This window comes from Xyrauchen texanus, chromosome 6 (assembly GCF_025860055.1).
Source record: "Xyrauchen texanus isolate HMW12.3.18 chromosome 6, RBS_HiC_50CHRs, whole genome shotgun sequence".
Taxonomy (NCBI): Eukaryota; Metazoa; Chordata; class Actinopteri; order Cypriniformes; family Catostomidae; genus Xyrauchen; species Xyrauchen texanus.
In genome coordinates, this window is record NC_068281.1 from 25327503 (window position 1) to 25344848 (window position 17346).

Consider the following 17346-nt stretch of genomic DNA (forward strand, 5'->3'; position numbering starts at 1 on the left):
ACAGCCTGACTTGGCCTAAGGCACTGAATGTTTGATGTACTCTTGTGAAATGAGTATATGATTTGATCACTGTATGTAAAACGGGCATATCACGCAATTTCCTCTCCGTTGTTTATAAACAGTGCTTTTTCTCAGATAGTAGCCACATGATCGGTCTCTCTGAGGATGTTTATGTATTTTAAATTGGCATGAATCATTGTTTTTCTCTCTAAAGATGTAGCTGTGTTTTGTAAATCTGAAGAGATGCTCTTTCACAACCCAAAACACACAATGATTTATCATGCCTCCCTGTAAAACAGCAATCCTTATCAATGCAAATTGTATAATAGATGCAACATATTTAAAACCAAGATCTGTTGGCATTAAATCTGTAGCTTCCCAAGATACAAGCTACTTCTAACCGAAAGTAGCTAAACTACAGTTAAAATACCCCCTTGAGCTATTGGCAAAGGTAGCTTAATACATTGAAGATATAAACAATAGCAATTAACTAAATATTTTGCTTCAACAAAAAGCTTTTTGGAGCTGAAATGATAAATGATTGAAAATTGATGAACTATAATATATTACATCTATTACTGCACTTCCGATGAAAGAAATGAATGAACTAGATGCTTCTGTTTTCAAAGTTCTGAAACCATAACGAAGCTAAATTATTTAATGTGTCTGATGATCCATTCATCAAGACTGCCTGAATATGAATAATGTATGGTGAAAAGATAAATAGTGAACACAATAAATGTCACTTTCTTTTCACTTAATTTTGACTTATGTCTAAGGCCACAACCATACATTTTTGTTTGAAAATGCATTTATTTCACTATACCTCTCATCCACTAGCCTAAAACAAATCAATTATAAGAATTTAGTAGACTCGCTGACTAAAAGCAGATATTATTATTACAATTTTATTTTTCAAAGTTTGTTACAAAAACATTGGGCTGCAAATTGAAAGCGGAAATCCCTGCTGATGTAACAGTCCATCCAAGGTCAAGAAGACACATAAATATCCACACATGCAACACACAAACAAGCATGAGTACATCATATTTTAGTATAAAAAGGATAAAGTGACTAGGCCTACATACTATTCCATACATGTCAAAAAGCGTTCATTTAGGACTTACAGAAAAGTGATGTGATGTGATTGCTTATCTGTCCATGTTTCTAATCTACACTAAAAATGGTCTCTGTTCTTTTGTATTGGCAAGTCATAAGAGAAAAGCAACATGAGTTCCTTTTGAACAATAAGATCTAATTCCTTGTGTGGAAATAAAAAAATATAAATATGGTTGGAAGTTGTCTGGACTATAAGAAATCACAATATGAGTTTGATCTTGATAGAGGCAGGCAAATTTTCCTGCACTTTCAATTTTATGAAAATGGTGGAAAACAGAAACGCTAGAAACATTTATTAATTACAGCTTGATTTTTAAAGTCAGTTGGGATAATCATGTTTGTGGGGCAGCATTCCTCACAGATTGTGCATATAGACTCAATTGCCCCTCAAGTCTGTGTGAGCCTTCTGGTGCTCCACTGCACTAATTCACCCCAGATGCTCAATGTGAGATAACCAAGAAGCCAAGAAGTCTTCTCTCACCATCCACGGAAAAAAAAAACCTTCACATTGGATTTCTCCTAAAAGAAGTCTGTAGTGTTCCTGTTTTAGCCTACTGTACCATACTTAGTCTTTAAATTGTCTGTTTGTTTGCATGTTTTTAAAGAAGTGGTCAGGTTCTGGGTGGGGCTGCCCAGGCTCCCACTCTTTAGCTGAGATTGAAGACTTACAGTGAAGGGACGAATCTCGGCTGAGGCTGCTGTCCAAGAGCAGGTCGGGGTGGGGTGGGGGAGGCAGAATCCCTGGGTCCAGCTCACTGGTTGAGGAGCAGAGGGAGTTGGTTTTGATGGGACGATAATCACGTAGGCAGTCCTGCCTGGGCAGTGTTCGGCTGGTCTCATGGACCTCTGTGCTGCCATTGGAGGTGCTCCTCCAATCCCATGTGTTCCCATTGCCTGAAGACAGGCGCACCAATGTGTGGTGAGGGGCATGAGCGTCAACTGTGACAATGCTGGCGCTGTCTCGGTCTGAGGGGATGTGGTAATATGGAGACTCTGAGCCTGTGCTGGATGTGGCACAAGAGGAGGCCGTTTCTGAGGACTTTGGCGTGGTAACTGTTATTAGACCATGTTGCTTAGACATCGCAATGACCTGCATAACCCGAGGCTGGCTGGGCAGTCTGGGAGGTTCTGGGGTGGCAACTGGTACCAGACCTCCCTTCTCTGTCATGGACAGCCATTTAGCCCGTGTGGTTGCACTTTTAGGTGAAACTGGAGGCGGTCTGGTGGCTTCCTCAGGGATATGAACCAACTGCGGTGCACCAGGCCTCGGAGGCATCATCACCCTGGCACTCCCTGCTGCCGTTGCTGCGGCTGCTGATCCCCTGGTTGATTGCACAGTTGGATAAAGGGAGGATGGCATGCCCAGCTCATCTTCAGCTTCCCCCTCGACTCCATCACCTCCCTCTGCAGTAGCTCCTTCCTCCTCATCGTCCCTCAGGCTAAGGCTGTGCATTTCCATAGACTTCTGCTTCCATTCAGACACCAGCTGTTTAGAATGCTGAGGGTCCATTGGCACATGAAAAGTCATGTGACGCTGGGCAGACTCCTCCATTGCATTGGTATTGGCACGAGGAAGCGTGTTACTGAAGGTCACCATGGTCTCCTTACCCATTGGGCTGCGAGGAGCCAGGAGCTCCACATCTGCACTAGCTCTCTTCAGGCTGCCCATGGAGGCCTTTTCTCGGCGCACCTTATGGTTCAGGCCAGCGACGTGTGGCGGTGCAGAGAGTTCATCGTTGCTCTCAGAAGCATGGGCCTTTTGGTACACTGAGTCATGGCCACGCTGGGTCAGTTCTCTTAAAGGATCTTTTTGTGGTGGATGGGTCTGCTTCAATGGCCTAGGGGAGGACTCTTCTTTGGACTTAAAGTTCCCAACTGCATATAATGCCTGGAGTGTGTGAAAGAGATGGGAGAAAGTGTTATTATATGAGAGTCTACTTCTTTACTTAATCTGCCATTTTTACCTTTTGAAGAGATTACATGAAGGATTATATTTCACATAAGTACCAATCACACAAAGTTCCCCTTTGCTCCGTTAAAGAGCTTTAATATGGAGAGTTTTGTGGGTTTTAGTCTATGCTTGTTAGCTTTCAGGTCATCTTGAACCATTAAATGCATGGGTGTTTCAATAAACATGAATAAATTCCTCAGGTCTTCAGTGTCCCGGCAAGTGTATCTATCACAAATGGATCTACAAAATGCCCAGATAGTGAAGTATTTTAAAAAATATTTTAAAGACAATTAGAAAATAATAGAATAGAATATATTGTTATATTTTTTTTATTTTCGTTTTCATATTTCAAAGAGATGATGCAACATAATTATAGAACATGATTCATTAGTTCCACCCTAAAATTTTATGAGACTCAGTTGGCTGCAAACGCATATTGAGCCACACTTAACCCATAAGCTACACATAAAGGAACACATACAGGTGAAACTCGAAAAATTAGAATATCGTGCAAAAGTTCATTAATTTCAGTAATTCAACTTAAAAGGTGAAACTAATATATTATATAGACTCATTACAAGCAAAGTAAGATATTTCAAGCCTTTATTTGTTATAATTTTGATGATTATGGCTTACAGCTTATGAAAACCCCAAATTCAGAATCTCAGAAAATTAGAATATTACATGAAATCAATAAAAAAAAAGGATTTTAAATACAGAAATGTCGGCCCTCTGAAAAGTATAATCATGCATATGTACTCAATACTTGGTTTGGGCCCCTTTTGCATTAATTACTGCCTCAATGCGGCGTGGCATTGATGCTATCAGCCTGTGGCACTGCTGAGGTGTTATGGATGACCAAGATGCTTCAATAGCGGCCTTCAGCTCTTCTGCATTGTTTGGTCTCATGGCTCTCATCTTTCTCTTGGCAATGCCCCATAGATTCTCTATGGGGTTCAGGTCAGGCGAGTTTGCTGGCCAATCAAGCACAGTAATACCATGGTCATTGAACCAGGTTTTGGTACTTTTGGCAGTGTGGGCAGGTGCCAAGTCCTGCTGGAAAATGAAGTCAGCATCTCCATAAAGCTTGTCTGCTGAAGGAAGCATGAAATGCTCTAAAATGTCCCGGTAGACGGCTGCGTTGACTCTGGACTTAATAAAGCACAGTGGACCAACACCAGCCGATGACATGGCTCCCCAAACCAACACAGACTGTGGAAACTTCACACTGGACTTCAAGCATTTTGGATTGTGTGCCTCTCCATTCTTCCTCCAGACTCTGGGACCTTGGTTTCCAAATGAGATGCAAAATTTGCTCTCATCAGAAAAGAGGACTTTGGACCACTGAGCAACAGACCAGTTCTTTTTTTCTTTAGCCCAGGTAAGACGTTTGACATTTGAAGCCCATGTCCAGGACCCGTCTGTGTGTGGTGGCTCTTGATGCAGTAACTCCAGCCTCAGTCCACTCCTTGTGAAGCTCCCCACACATTTGAATGGCCTTTTCCTGACAATCCTCTCCAGGCTACGGTCATCCCTGCTGCTTGTGCACCTTTTTCTTCCACACTTTTCCCTTCCACTTAACTTTCTATTAATGTGCTTTGATACAGCACTTTGAGAACATCCAACTTCTTTTGCAATTACCTTTTGAGGCTTTCCCTCCTTGTGGAGGGTGTCAATGATGGTTTTCTGCACAACTGTCAGGTCAGCAGTCTTCCCCATGATTGTGAATTCAACTGAACCAGACTGAGAGACCATTTAAAGGCTCAGGAACCCTTTGCAGGTGTTTAGCTGATTAGAGTGTGACAATCTGAGCCTACAATAATATTTATAATAATAATATTTGACATGTTAATAACTTGACAGGTTAGAGTGATTTATAAAACGCATATCACAGTGAGGACACAAAGTAAAAAAATGACAGAAATTGAAAAAGAGCTGTGAAATTGTTCCACTGTAAAAGAATCCTGGAGGATTTCTCTTCCAACAGAATATAAATCCTAAATATAGAGCTTGCAGCAGACAGATTATAAAACAGCGCAAAGAGGAAGACAAATAAGTCTTGAGATCCTCCACAAACCAGAATTTAAGCTGTCAAAACAGTATATCAGAGAAGTAAACTCAAAAACAATTAAAAGACTCACTAGATAAACAGCAATGCCAGCTCCAATCACAAAGCCCACATAGACGTCAATAGGGTGACTTCGATACTGGGTGATCTGGGTCAAGCTGGCTAGGGCTGCAGCCATGGCGAATGCAAACACCAGCACAGGCTTTAACAGTTTGGTGCTGTCTGAGATGGTTGCATTGAAGTACATCTGACAGTAGAGAAGACAAACATAAGCACGTTCACAACAACATGATTAATATGCACCTAAAAGCCCATCTGAAATGACCTCTGAGACCAAACACTTATTTCCAATTAGAATCAAGCAAAATATTCAAAATGTAGTTACAGCAGCTTGTCTGCCTTTCTTCACAGTCCAGAGAGAATGACTTCATTAACAGTTGGAATCCCACATTGAGGTCAACGAGGCATAACTAACAAAAGAAGACTAATGAGCATCACAAGCTCTGCAGCTGGGAGACACCAAGCTGGCTGTGGCCTATATACTCCAGCGTGCACTTATTAGGGAATCAGCAGAGGTCACTCAGCAGCTGACCCCGACTGTGTCCAAAACCTATAAAAAGCTGCACTTGCAGACAGTATATGGAGGTGGGAAGGTATCAAGGCATGTTTGAATCCAATGTTCCCACTAAGATGCCTTTCACTGTTCATTTTTTGACAGTAGCATAGATGTAGCCTTTACTGCCTATACAATTCCACACTACTGTGCTTGCAGTTTGGAGATTGGCTGAAAGAAATAAAGTGGTATCTTTACACTTGGTAAGATTACATTTCTAATGAGAAATAAGCATGGTAGTCATTACATTTTTGCAAATATATCTTAAGCTCACTTGAAATCGTTCTATATCATTAGACATGATGTTGTGATGCCCTGGAAGCTGGTCTGAAACCAGTTTCCTTAGAAGGTACCATCATATGAAGGCTGAAGGTACCTCAAAAATATGCAGATTCTGTTGTCATTTATTCATACTCATGTCGAATTTGACTTTCTTCCGTGGAACACAAAAGAAGATGTTAGGCAGAACGTTATAGTTTGATAGCGTCAGTCCCCATTCACTTTCATTGTATGGAAACAAGAACAGCATGACATGAGGTTCAGTACTGGGTGAACTAACCCATAAAGTCAATGACTTACTAGGCAGATAGGGCCACTGTTTTCCATTGCTTAGTGCTGGATCCTTCTAATACCAGTGCTAGCTCTTGGATCGCAGTGGCACGGCATTTTTCAGATTAGAAGTATTTCTGTCAGATCATATTAAAATTACAAGTTCCTTAAGAAAAAGAAGTAAAGAGAAACTCTTACGGATATGTAAACGGCTGCAAAGCCAGACAGAGTGGCGTGCTGGGAAGGGAAAGTTTTCCTGATAACAGAGAGAGAAAAAAGTGGCAGGGTCTTCAGGAACACATAACATGAAAAATCACATAGAACAACCCAGAGTTTTAACATGTAAGAAGAATATGTAAATCAGCCAAGCAAGACATGCCAAGTAGGTATAGCTGCAGGACAGAGATTTTCAAATGGGGGCGGAATCTCCAAAAGATGGTGGGGTTACTACAGAAGGGGGTGGGGTAACTCCACAGGGGGCTGGGCCAACCCCAAAAGGCGGTGACAGCACACACGGTTAGCGTTAAGGAATGGGTTAGGTTAGGGACTCTCTATACTTTTGCTGGTGGTTTGGAGCTCCTGTCCCTTTTTGGAACTCTGTCTGCAGCTATATCCTCCTCAGACATACAGTGCATTATGCTTCAGTGAGAAAAACTCATATATCTGTTGATAGCATCTGTGTACTGCATCGACTAAGAGGGATTTGGAAACAAAGAAGGCATATATCCATTGGTAATACTTGCTGGGTACCATTGTGAAGGGATAAGCAACTAAAATATTAAATAAACATCAAAACTAGACATATATCCTCTTATCTATTCCACACATTAGATATGCAATATACTGCATGACTTTCCTCCCTCTATGGCCACATACACACTACAACATTTTGGGAGTGACAACTGCATTTAAATGCAGGAGTGAATTCACTAGATTTTCATTTTGTATGTGTACAGAAAAAAGGAGTCACTCCTGAAGCCCTGATGGTTTACATAGTGATGCTAACAGTTCAACCGATATGATGTTAGCTTTTTTTGATGGAAGAAATAGTGCGTACAGTATAGAAATCATTATGTCTATGGAGAGTCCTCATAAGGATAGCCGCACCAACATGTGTGTGTGTGTGTGTGTGTGAGAGAGAGAGAGAGAGAGAGAGAGAGAGAGAGTGTGAGTGAGTGTGTGTGTGTGTGTGTGTGTGTGTGTGTGTGAGAGAGAATGTGTATATGTGTGTGTGCGTGTGTGCACGAGTGAGAGTTTGTGAGAGAGAGAGCGTGTGTGTGTGAACAAAACTGAGAAGAGTTTAGCTTTAAGGTTGCATGTATGTCATGTGTAAGTGTAATAAATGTGTAATATTGTGGATTAACCATTTTTATTCCCTTAATCTGGCAAAATATCTCCGGGGATATGCACACTTCAAAATGTGCTAAATATCTGCATGAACAACACATGACTTAATTTTCTTCTTCCACATCTTGCAATGTTCACAATTAATATTAGAAGTTTTATTGTTTGTATTTTTCTGGGGAAATGTGAGATTAATATATAATTAATTATCACAAAGTTGGCATGTCCTGGACCATGGGCGGCAATGTTAGTTTTAGGTCAGGCTGATTTAAAAATAACAAATTTGAACCAAGTCATGTGATCCACATACTCAAAACAGACACAACTATGATAAATGATAACAAGATTGGGTGAGAAACGTTCTCATACCCCATATAAAACACTTAAGATGATGTATCTTGTGGTGCACGTGCCTGTTTTAGGGTTAAGCTGCTGCTTTAAAGCAGCATGCTCTTTCTGGACCATAATACTTTATTTGAGGTGCTCTATGACTACAGGGCTGGTGGTATAAAAATGTGCAAATGAACCAAGAAACATTTGTTTCTTTGATTTTTTTTCAGCATCACACTTTAGACGTAGAATGTGTCAAAAAGAGAGTGCCGACACTGCATTAACTGGTTGTTCAGTTCTGGGGTTTTTGTTCCGGGAGTGCATTCAGTTGTAGAATGCTGCTGTCACTCCCGTAAATATCTGAACTCTGAAAAAAATATGGAATAGTCATCATTTAGTCATCCTGACACTGCTCCAAACTTGGATGACTTTCTCACTTCTGTTGAATACAAAAGGAGGTGTTATGCAAAATGACATTGTTTGTAAAAAATGTCTAAATTTGTTCCATAGAAGAAATTAAGTAATATGGTTTTGGAACATCACGATGAGTAAATGATAACAGAACTGTAATTTTGGGGTAAACTATCCCTTTAAGCACTAAGAAGAGGAGTGGCAACCATATTTAGCTGCAGTGTATACATGGCCTATGTATGCGAAAGCTGGTGTTGTTTTGTGTGTAACAGAGTGTTGCTGTATTCACCTAGCTGACAGGATGGCATACTGGTCCCGGCCAGAGCAGATGTCCTGGGTTATGTAGAGGTTTTTATCACAGGCCACACCAGGCAGGGTGTAGTTGGGTTTGCACACGGTGAGGAAGAAGGGTGCATGGTAGCCAGTGGCCAGTTGAATAACGTCAGTCACCAGTGCGGTGGCACAGAGCCCAAACACATGAACACCTATGAGGGGAAGAGAAAGTGTCAGTGCGGAACTGTGCTAACAGAGACAGACTGAGCCAGGCTTGTTTGTGTGTGTGTGAGTGTGTGTGAGAGTATTACATGGCAAACACTACACCATATGCTTCTTCAAAAATAGATAAAAAAAAAACCCTGTAAAAGTGCCTGAATGCTGGTAAGCATCTGAATAATGAATGTCAGAGCTTGTAAGTCATACAAGGTCCCAAGTTCCTAGTATTAAAAGTTAGAATTAGACATCTAGTGGAGCACTAAATATTTTTCTATAAACTCAGGATAATTCAAAGTGGTTTTGTGGACTATATTTGTTGTTACAATAACCAGTGAAGTCAGCATATAAGAAAATAAGGAGTCTTTTGTATTGTTTATTTGTGATATAGCACTGTACATTACATGGACAAAAGTATGTGGACACCAAAACACAACAACTACATGTGCTTGTTGAGCATTTAATTTCAAAACCATGTACATTAATAAAGAGGTGGTCCTTCTGGAAAGTCTTTCCACTAGAAACATGGCTGTGGGGGTAATACTCTCATTCAGACACAAGAGCATCAGTGAGATCAGGCACTGATGTTGGGCGATGGGGTCGAGCTCGCCATTGGTCTTCCAATTAATTCCAAAGGTGTTCAGGTCTGGGGCCGGATTCACGAAACGTTCTTAAGAAAAAAAAATTATGAAAAGGATAAATGATAAGAAGTTAATAAGAACTTTCCTAAGTGCAGTTCTTGAAATTTTTTTAAGAAATTCTCAAATATTTTCTTAAGAACATTTTATTAATAATAAAAAGACTTAGACATTGTCTGATCAGCCTGCTAATGGAGTTGCCTTGTCTAATAGCCTACAACAAATTCAATAATTCAGCATTGGTAAATCGTAATGATACATTTATATATTAATCTTTTATCTTTTTTAAATAGCAAGCACCTCACAATAATTTGTTTAATTTTATTTAAAATGTGTGAGATGTGTTAATTTAACAACATTAACCGTCATTGGAGAATTTACTTGCTGCTAACCATTTGATTTCTTTTAATTTGACATGAAGAGAAAAAAAAAGAAATAAAAACTTCAGCAGACAAGAGCCGGATGTTCTTGTTGAGGAACTTACTGCAAGGAAAAAGTTCTCCTTGGGAAGCTTGATAATAATATCATGTCAGAAATTAAGAGGTGGTTAAATGGGAAAAGGTTGCAAAAAAGAACGTCTCAGAATTCTAATGTTATAATTATTATGTTTCTATGAACTCTAAAGATCGCGGCGAGAGAGCGCTATACGCAGTGCATCCTTTGAATAAGCATGATTGGTCACCACATTAAGAAGCTTCAAAACAACATCTATTGTTTGAATTTGGTGATGACATTTACATGGTTTACAAGATGAAAATAAAAATATCATTAAACATAAAACAGTCAAAATCAGTTTTTCTTTTGTCTAAAATCACATTTCTACGTAAATGGCCCATTGCGACTTCAGACTCAACATGAAGAACGCAATAAATTCATCAAACATCTTACCTTTTAGGATTTAAGTCAACTGTTAAGTTATCCTAACTTTAAGATGTTATTTACAACAATTTTTAGGAGCATTGTTTTTCGAGAATTTGAATGCTCAAGATTTTTCTTATGTCCTTATCTATTTTCTTAAGATTTCTTAAGATTGTTCTTAAGAAGTTTTTTCAAAAATACAAAATATTCTTAACTTTTTTGTTATGTTACAAATTAAGAAGAAAATGGTAGTTAAGAAGAAATTTCTTCTTAAGGACGTTTTGTGAATCTGGCCCCATGGCTTTGTGGAGGCCAATCAGTTCTTCCCCACCAGACTCAGTAAATCATTTCTTTATGGACCTCACTTTGTGCACAGAGGTGCTTTGGTACGACTCATTCTTATTTAAACGTTTGTCTAAGGAGAATGCATGGCTGTATGCTTGATATTATGCAGCAGTTAGTAATGTGTGTAGCTGAAATGGCTAAACCCATTAATTAGAAGTGGGTGACTGCTACTTTTGGAGTAGTTTTGAATACTCTGCTACATGTAGAGTATCTTTATGGAATTACCCACGAACATACCCACAAAGCGCACTGTCCTGCGTAAGAAGGAGTTGAAGTTGCAACCTCCTGCGTTTATACTGCTTTCTGAACCAGAACGAATCTTCAGCTTGGACTGCATGCAGTACATCAAGGCCTCTCCCAGCATGATCTAAGCCAAAAAAAAAACCACACACACACAAATAAGACCTGTCTGAAGCAAAATTCCGGAAATCCAATCTGTCAAGTGTATGTGTAAGCTTTATACAAAACTCAATCCTTGACCGTGCAATGCACTGCATCAATTGGTTGAATGCAGAAACAGGATACTGTGTATTATTCTACACTGAGATAAATAGGTTAGGCCGTTTATGAATAGAAGATGAAAACTCACAGACGCTGCAGGCCCAGCGAAGGCCAGGCTGAGCAGCATGAGCAGAGGGATGAGCTCGTCTCCCGTTTCCACATAGGGCATACTCAGTGTGCGGTCATGGCAACGGAACCCTAATTTGGCCGGTTGAAAAACGTCTGTCAGCTCCAAGAAGTAAAGAGAGATCATGGAGGAAACCACTATTGGCAGCTGAGAGACACATACAGAATGTTTGGTTTATGGAAAAGGTGGCATGAGAGTATTATGGCAAGTGAAATCAGTCAACACTACTTGCTTAAAGGGATCATTCACCTAAAAATTAAAATTCATCATTATTTACTCACCTTCAGAGTTGTTCCAAACCCATATTCGTTTATTTCATATGTGGAACACAAAAAGGAGATGTTAAGGAGAATGTTAGTCAGCCAAAATTCACTTTCATGGTATCGCATACAATAAAAGTGAATGGTGACTAAGGCTTTCTATAGCTAATTTTCTGCTTTACATCTCCTTTTGTGTTTCACGGAAGAAATAGTGGTTTGAAACGACATATGGTGTGAGTAAATGATGACAGAACTTTCATTCGTTGGAGACCTGATACTTTAAACACAATCACAGCATTAGACATATGTACACATTTTTAAACAGTTTGAGCACCCAAAAAAGTCTAGCAGTCACTAATTACCATTTTACATTCAGACAAAAAATAAATAAAAAGAAGAAAAATATATTCTTAGAAAGATATTTTTAAATCAATATTATCTCAATGAGAATAAGAAAACAATTTAAGCCCAAATAATCCTTGCTGGAATCCTGTTTAAACATCTTAACCCTCTCCAAAAACATGCACTTGACATCACCTTAAACAGGCTAAGAAGCACATCATTCCTGTTTCCAGCTCATTATTCACTGTGTCAAAACAAACGGCATATATGGTGCTAAATATCACTTCTATGACAACTTCACACTTGTAAGTCATAGGATGTCATTTATTATAGTTAAGATGCAAGTTTCATTTTACAGGCTCAGAATTTACACATCATCACATCATAATATTGTAACTTGAAGCGACAAGTTAAAGGCATTCTACTCTTGTACAATAAGTCAGTGGTGCGTAGCTATGTCATTACAATGATCATGCTTTTCTTTAGGCAGTTTAAAGGAGAAAATTAAGGCAATTCAAAGTGCTTACCAGAGATTGTCAAAGCTTCACCACAACAGTTTGAATACAGTGACATATGAGAGCATACCTCCACAAAATAGAAACAAGGCAGCAACGTCATGCTGTCTTTGGGTGGCTTCTTCTTGGGCTTGTCTTTAGGAGACATCATTTTGGGGTTTGGTCGAGTAAAATCTGAATGTGATAATAGTCAGGAAAAAATAGGAAGAGCAAACACAAGATTATTCATTAGATACATGCAGATAAATTAGATACACAGATAATTAATTCAGTTATTAAATGGATAGTTCCAGTCCTGGATGCTTATTAGTCAGTAGCTCTTATTGCAATGATTTTTTTGTTGCATAGCTACGGTTTGTCATCTCACAGCTATCTTCTAGTGAAAGGAGGACACTTGCTTTTATAATAAATTTGCTTTATTAAAACAGTGTCCTTGATGTTCTTATTATAACTGTTTATAAAAGCAATTCAGCACTCTAGGAAGTACTATGTTGTGAATGGATTATTAGCGGTGACTACATTCACAATATAGTGCTTTAAAGCTTAAATATATAAGAAACCTTTTTCTTTATATGGTAACATCTACATTAACTGGTTTGATTCAAGTCAAATATAGTATTTAACATGTTTGAATCTACCTTATGGCATCAGGTTCCCCAACAAAACTACATTTTAAGGGGTAGAATAGCTCCTTAAGATATAAATTGCAGGTTAACCTATTTTACTGTGTCTTACAACCTAAGTAACTATTTGTCCCAACCTTAAATGTTATTATAAAATCTAAGCGTTCAAAACAATATGGCAAAATGTCCTTAAACTGTTCAAGATCTTGTGATGTTTAAAAGCACAGCTTACAAGTGCTCCAGTGATGGCTCTTCAATGAAATGCTAATGCAATGGATGTTATTACAGCATTCCGGCAGCAATTGATGAAATGGCGTACAGAGCCAGTCAATATCAGGATTCGATACCGCTGTTTAGTATCAGATTAAAAAGAAGGTAGTGATTATTAGCAATGTAGATGTTAAATTTGTGTATGCCCACACCACTGAGTAAGATTTACACTTTGCAATTCTGTATTGACATAGCATGCATTGGCCTGAATAGCCTTGTCGCTCTAATGAAAGTTGGGTGACACATGGTGGCCATATCAGCTTTCACGCTTCACACTGCACAAACAAAGAAGGCTCCTTTCAGGGGAGAGGGGGACTATTTATCCTGCACAACTTTGTTTGTCTCTGGAGGGGAGTCTATTGGATGGCAAATAAAAAGAGCTTAGCTGTAAAGCAGCAATCAAGTCTGCATGTGAACCTCTTCAGCAATATGTTAGAGCCAGTGGGAAGTTGGTACTAAATAAATATGTATTAAGTGTAGAGAAAGTGAGACAGATCTTTCAACCCATTTAAGGGATATATATATATCAGAACATTTCAGTGTCCCTGGCCGACAGTGTATTTTTTGATTGTTTGAAAAGAACTTGAAAGAGTTTCTGCAATTCTAAGGTGCTTGTGCGCAGTATCTAAGACAACCTAAAATGCATGAGTCCACATCGAAGTAAAGGAAAAGACTTAAAGGAATGTTCCGGGTTCAATACAAGTTGAGCTCAATTGAAAGTATGTGTGGCAGTGTTGATTTCAACAAAAAATAATTTCGACTTGGGTTTCTCTCTCTCTCTCTCTCTCTCTCTCTCTCTCTCTCTCTCTCTCTCTCTCTCTCTTTCGCTATCTATTTATCCATCTATATAAGTGGTTACTTTAAGGCACTTACAATGGAATTGAATGAGACCAGTTTATAAACGCTCAAATACTCATCATTTCAAAATTATTTATCATTTTTATGTGGAAAAAAATCACATACTAACCTTATTTGTGTGAAACTATATGAAACATCTAGTATACTTGTTAACCCAATATTGGATATAACTTTACACAGATAAGGTTAGTAAGAGATTTTGTCAAACTAAAATCATGTATAATGTTTATAATTTGTGGCTATACAACACTTTTAAAATTATGTTTGGTATAACCCTTTAAAGTAATGTAATGTAGTCATAATCCTAATTTGAGCATACAATTTCACCACAAATTTTCACTTTAAAAATATGAGCTGTGTTTTTCATCCTGGGAATCACCACTTGAACCAGAGATGTGGGGTCAGACTCGTGATCTACTGTACCAGCTGCGCTGTCCATTGCATGGTACTGAAACTGCTCTGAGAGCGCATATGAGCAACGCTTTGACACATTGCTATAACGGAGATGTAATACTATTAAAAGAGACAGCTGTTCACGAGGAAGATAAAAGAGGATAATCGATATCGTTTTAAACACACGAGACACCACGGGACAGTTTGATTCTTTATCTTTTAGCACACATTTGAAAATTTCTCACAAGACGCAACGTCTGCAAACAATATTACATATTCATTAAATTGTCGCGAAAATGTTGGCACTGCAAGATGTCCTCATGGTCAGTTAGCAACACACCTCTCCTCCTCTCTTGAAATGGTGACATTAATTATTTGGATTTCGTACAGAACACCCATCTCAAAGGGTAGTCTACTTTTTATTTTGATATGCATTCCAGAATAATACATTGTATTTATAAATAGCCTACTAAACTGCCCCGAAATCTTGATTCTCAGGTTGCCTGCTTTGTAACGGCTCCCAGTAACAGGCTCTGTCATCATCAGACAGACAAGACTGATCTCACCTCTTTGGTGTTGAAAATTCATCGACTCCCTCCGACCCCGTCTCCTTCGCTTCGTTCGTCTTTGGGGCTCCAGCTTTCCTCAATGGCACTTAATCCATTTCACGCTTTTACAAAATATCTTTGTGTTCACTTCACCTTGTTCGTGAAGGTAAGTGAACGGATAAAAGTATGAATGGAGCCGGGGACACTATTTCCTCAACGTAGCAAGTCTCAGAAGTGGAGGTTGGAAATTTCCTCGCAATTGTTATGGGATTCTGGAGCCACTCTCTCATGGAAATCTCCAACACAGAGCTTTCGAATGAGGCGGATAATACACGGAAAAGGAATGCAGTAGCTGTATAGGGCACAGTGAACACAAAAGGCTACTGGAAAGGGGGGTTTCTTGAGAGAGGGTAAAGTGGAAAAGAGGGAGGAGGCGGACGACTTTTTAACACACACTCACGCTTGCATACACAGGAGCTTTGTCTTCCCCCTTTTATTTCCATGCACCTTTTAATAATGTTTTACTAAAGAGATGCAAAGACGCGAAAGATTCTACACATGGTCGGATGTGACCGAAAGTGTTAGGGGCCGTTCAGACCGAATGTGTTCTTAGGTTTAAAAAAGCTAGACGCAACGCATGTAGGCTAAACGTGTGTCTCACGTTGACGTTCTTTCCCTGCCTGACACGGTGTCTAAAAACAGCAAGCCGTCCGTCTGGCGCATGTTAACATAGAATAACGATTGAAAAACATCGAGGTTGGACGCATTCGTTGTGAACGGCCCCTTAAAGCGCTCCTCTCTTTGTGCATGTGCAATAGTCTGCTCCATCACTGGACGTTGGTTATTACATTTAGGTGGCAGGATTTTTATCGTAGCAAATGTCATACGTGGTTTCAGGTATGAAGCTCATTGTCTTTGTTTATTTGTTTGGGATGGGGCCTCGTTTTGACCAGGCGTTGCGCCCCTTTGTGTCTTGCCATCTTTTAAGTAAATAGCGGACAGCAGCACATGGCGACGCACGCCTCCTGTGAGAAAATGTCACCACGTCACAGACGCACGCTCGCTCCTCGCTGTTTTTCGCATGAGTGAATGACATCTTCCTTGCTGGAGCCAGAGGGAGAGCATATGCTCATTTTTGTTCCAAGATGATCTTATATTTGCAGTATCATTGTATTTTTTGTTTTTATTTTTTTTTACATTTCACGGTTGCAAACCCAGTTTCTTTCTTATGAATATCTATATTAGGTATATTGAATAGATAATATTGCAATATGCTAAAACAAACTATATCCATTTATAATAATAGCAAAAAGGGCTTATTTAAAAACCAGAGGGTTTATTTAAAAACAAAACAAAAAAAAAACTTTTTTTGTTTTAAAATGCAAATAATGTTTTTAGGTAGGCTAATGCTTGGTTTCATGAACAAATACAATGAATTGTGGTTTGTGATTAGCAAACCCATTCATGTATGTTGAAATGTATATATGGCTATTTATGTATACTGAAATCTAAATATAAAATAAAAAAATATATAGAGAAATAGAGAGGAAAATAGTGCCCCTTAAGTGACCCACTATAGGTAAATTCAACTAAATCTACTGATTCTGTTGGGCCCTGGTAGCACCTCTGGCAAGGTGTAAACAAAACTAAATACTAGATTAAATCTCTCATGTACAATTCCAGCATTATTTCATACAGCACACATTGCAGCAGATGTGCTACAAAGCACTGCATCAAGGGGCAAAAATAAAAACAGCTCCTCCCCCCATTTTCCCCTCTCCCACACAAAAAAATAGGGGGGTCTCCTTTCAGCAATAGTCTTACCATTGGTTTCCCAGGAGACTGCATTGGGCCTCTTGGGCAGTTCTCCTATACCTCAGGATTGGGCCCAGCTGCATGGAGTTAATAAAATCATCACTCATCCATTCAGTCTCACTCCTCATATCCTCTCTAGCCAATTAGTCACACACCCTATGTGGCTTGACCGCCTTCTCAACATGTTTCACGCTCTCATCAATTTCATACACACTCATTGCAGACTCAAAATGGAGGAAGAGGTGCTGCCAGACATTGCAGTCTCTTCCACCGTATCATTGTAGCAATATTCAAGAGCTTCTCGCTTGAAAAGATCTGCCACAGATCAGTCTTTATGTAATACTTTGGGGATCAGTTTGTTTTCTGACAGCTGACCTAA

At 39.2% G+C, this 17346-nt stretch overlaps 1 protein-coding gene across 1 annotated transcript; it reads right to left on the reverse strand.

Annotated features, from left to right (window-relative positions):
• Positions 1 to 904: 904 nt before the first annotated feature.
• LOC127644762 (phospholipid phosphatase-related protein type 3-like) lies at positions 905 to 15651 on the reverse strand. The gene is made up of 8 exons (XM_052128130.1): positions 15171 to 15651; positions 12531 to 12634; positions 11305 to 11490; positions 10953 to 11082; positions 8675 to 8870; positions 6499 to 6556; positions 5212 to 5385; positions 905 to 3007 (listed from the first exon to the last, which is right to left on the reverse strand). The coding sequence occupies exons 1-8, from the start codon at positions 15190 to 15192 to the stop codon at positions 1685 to 1687; spliced, it is 2193 nt and encodes a 730-aa protein (XP_051984090.1). The 5' UTR covers positions 15193 to 15651; the 3' UTR covers positions 905 to 1684.
• Between the last annotated feature and the right edge of the window lie 1695 nt (positions 15652 to 17346).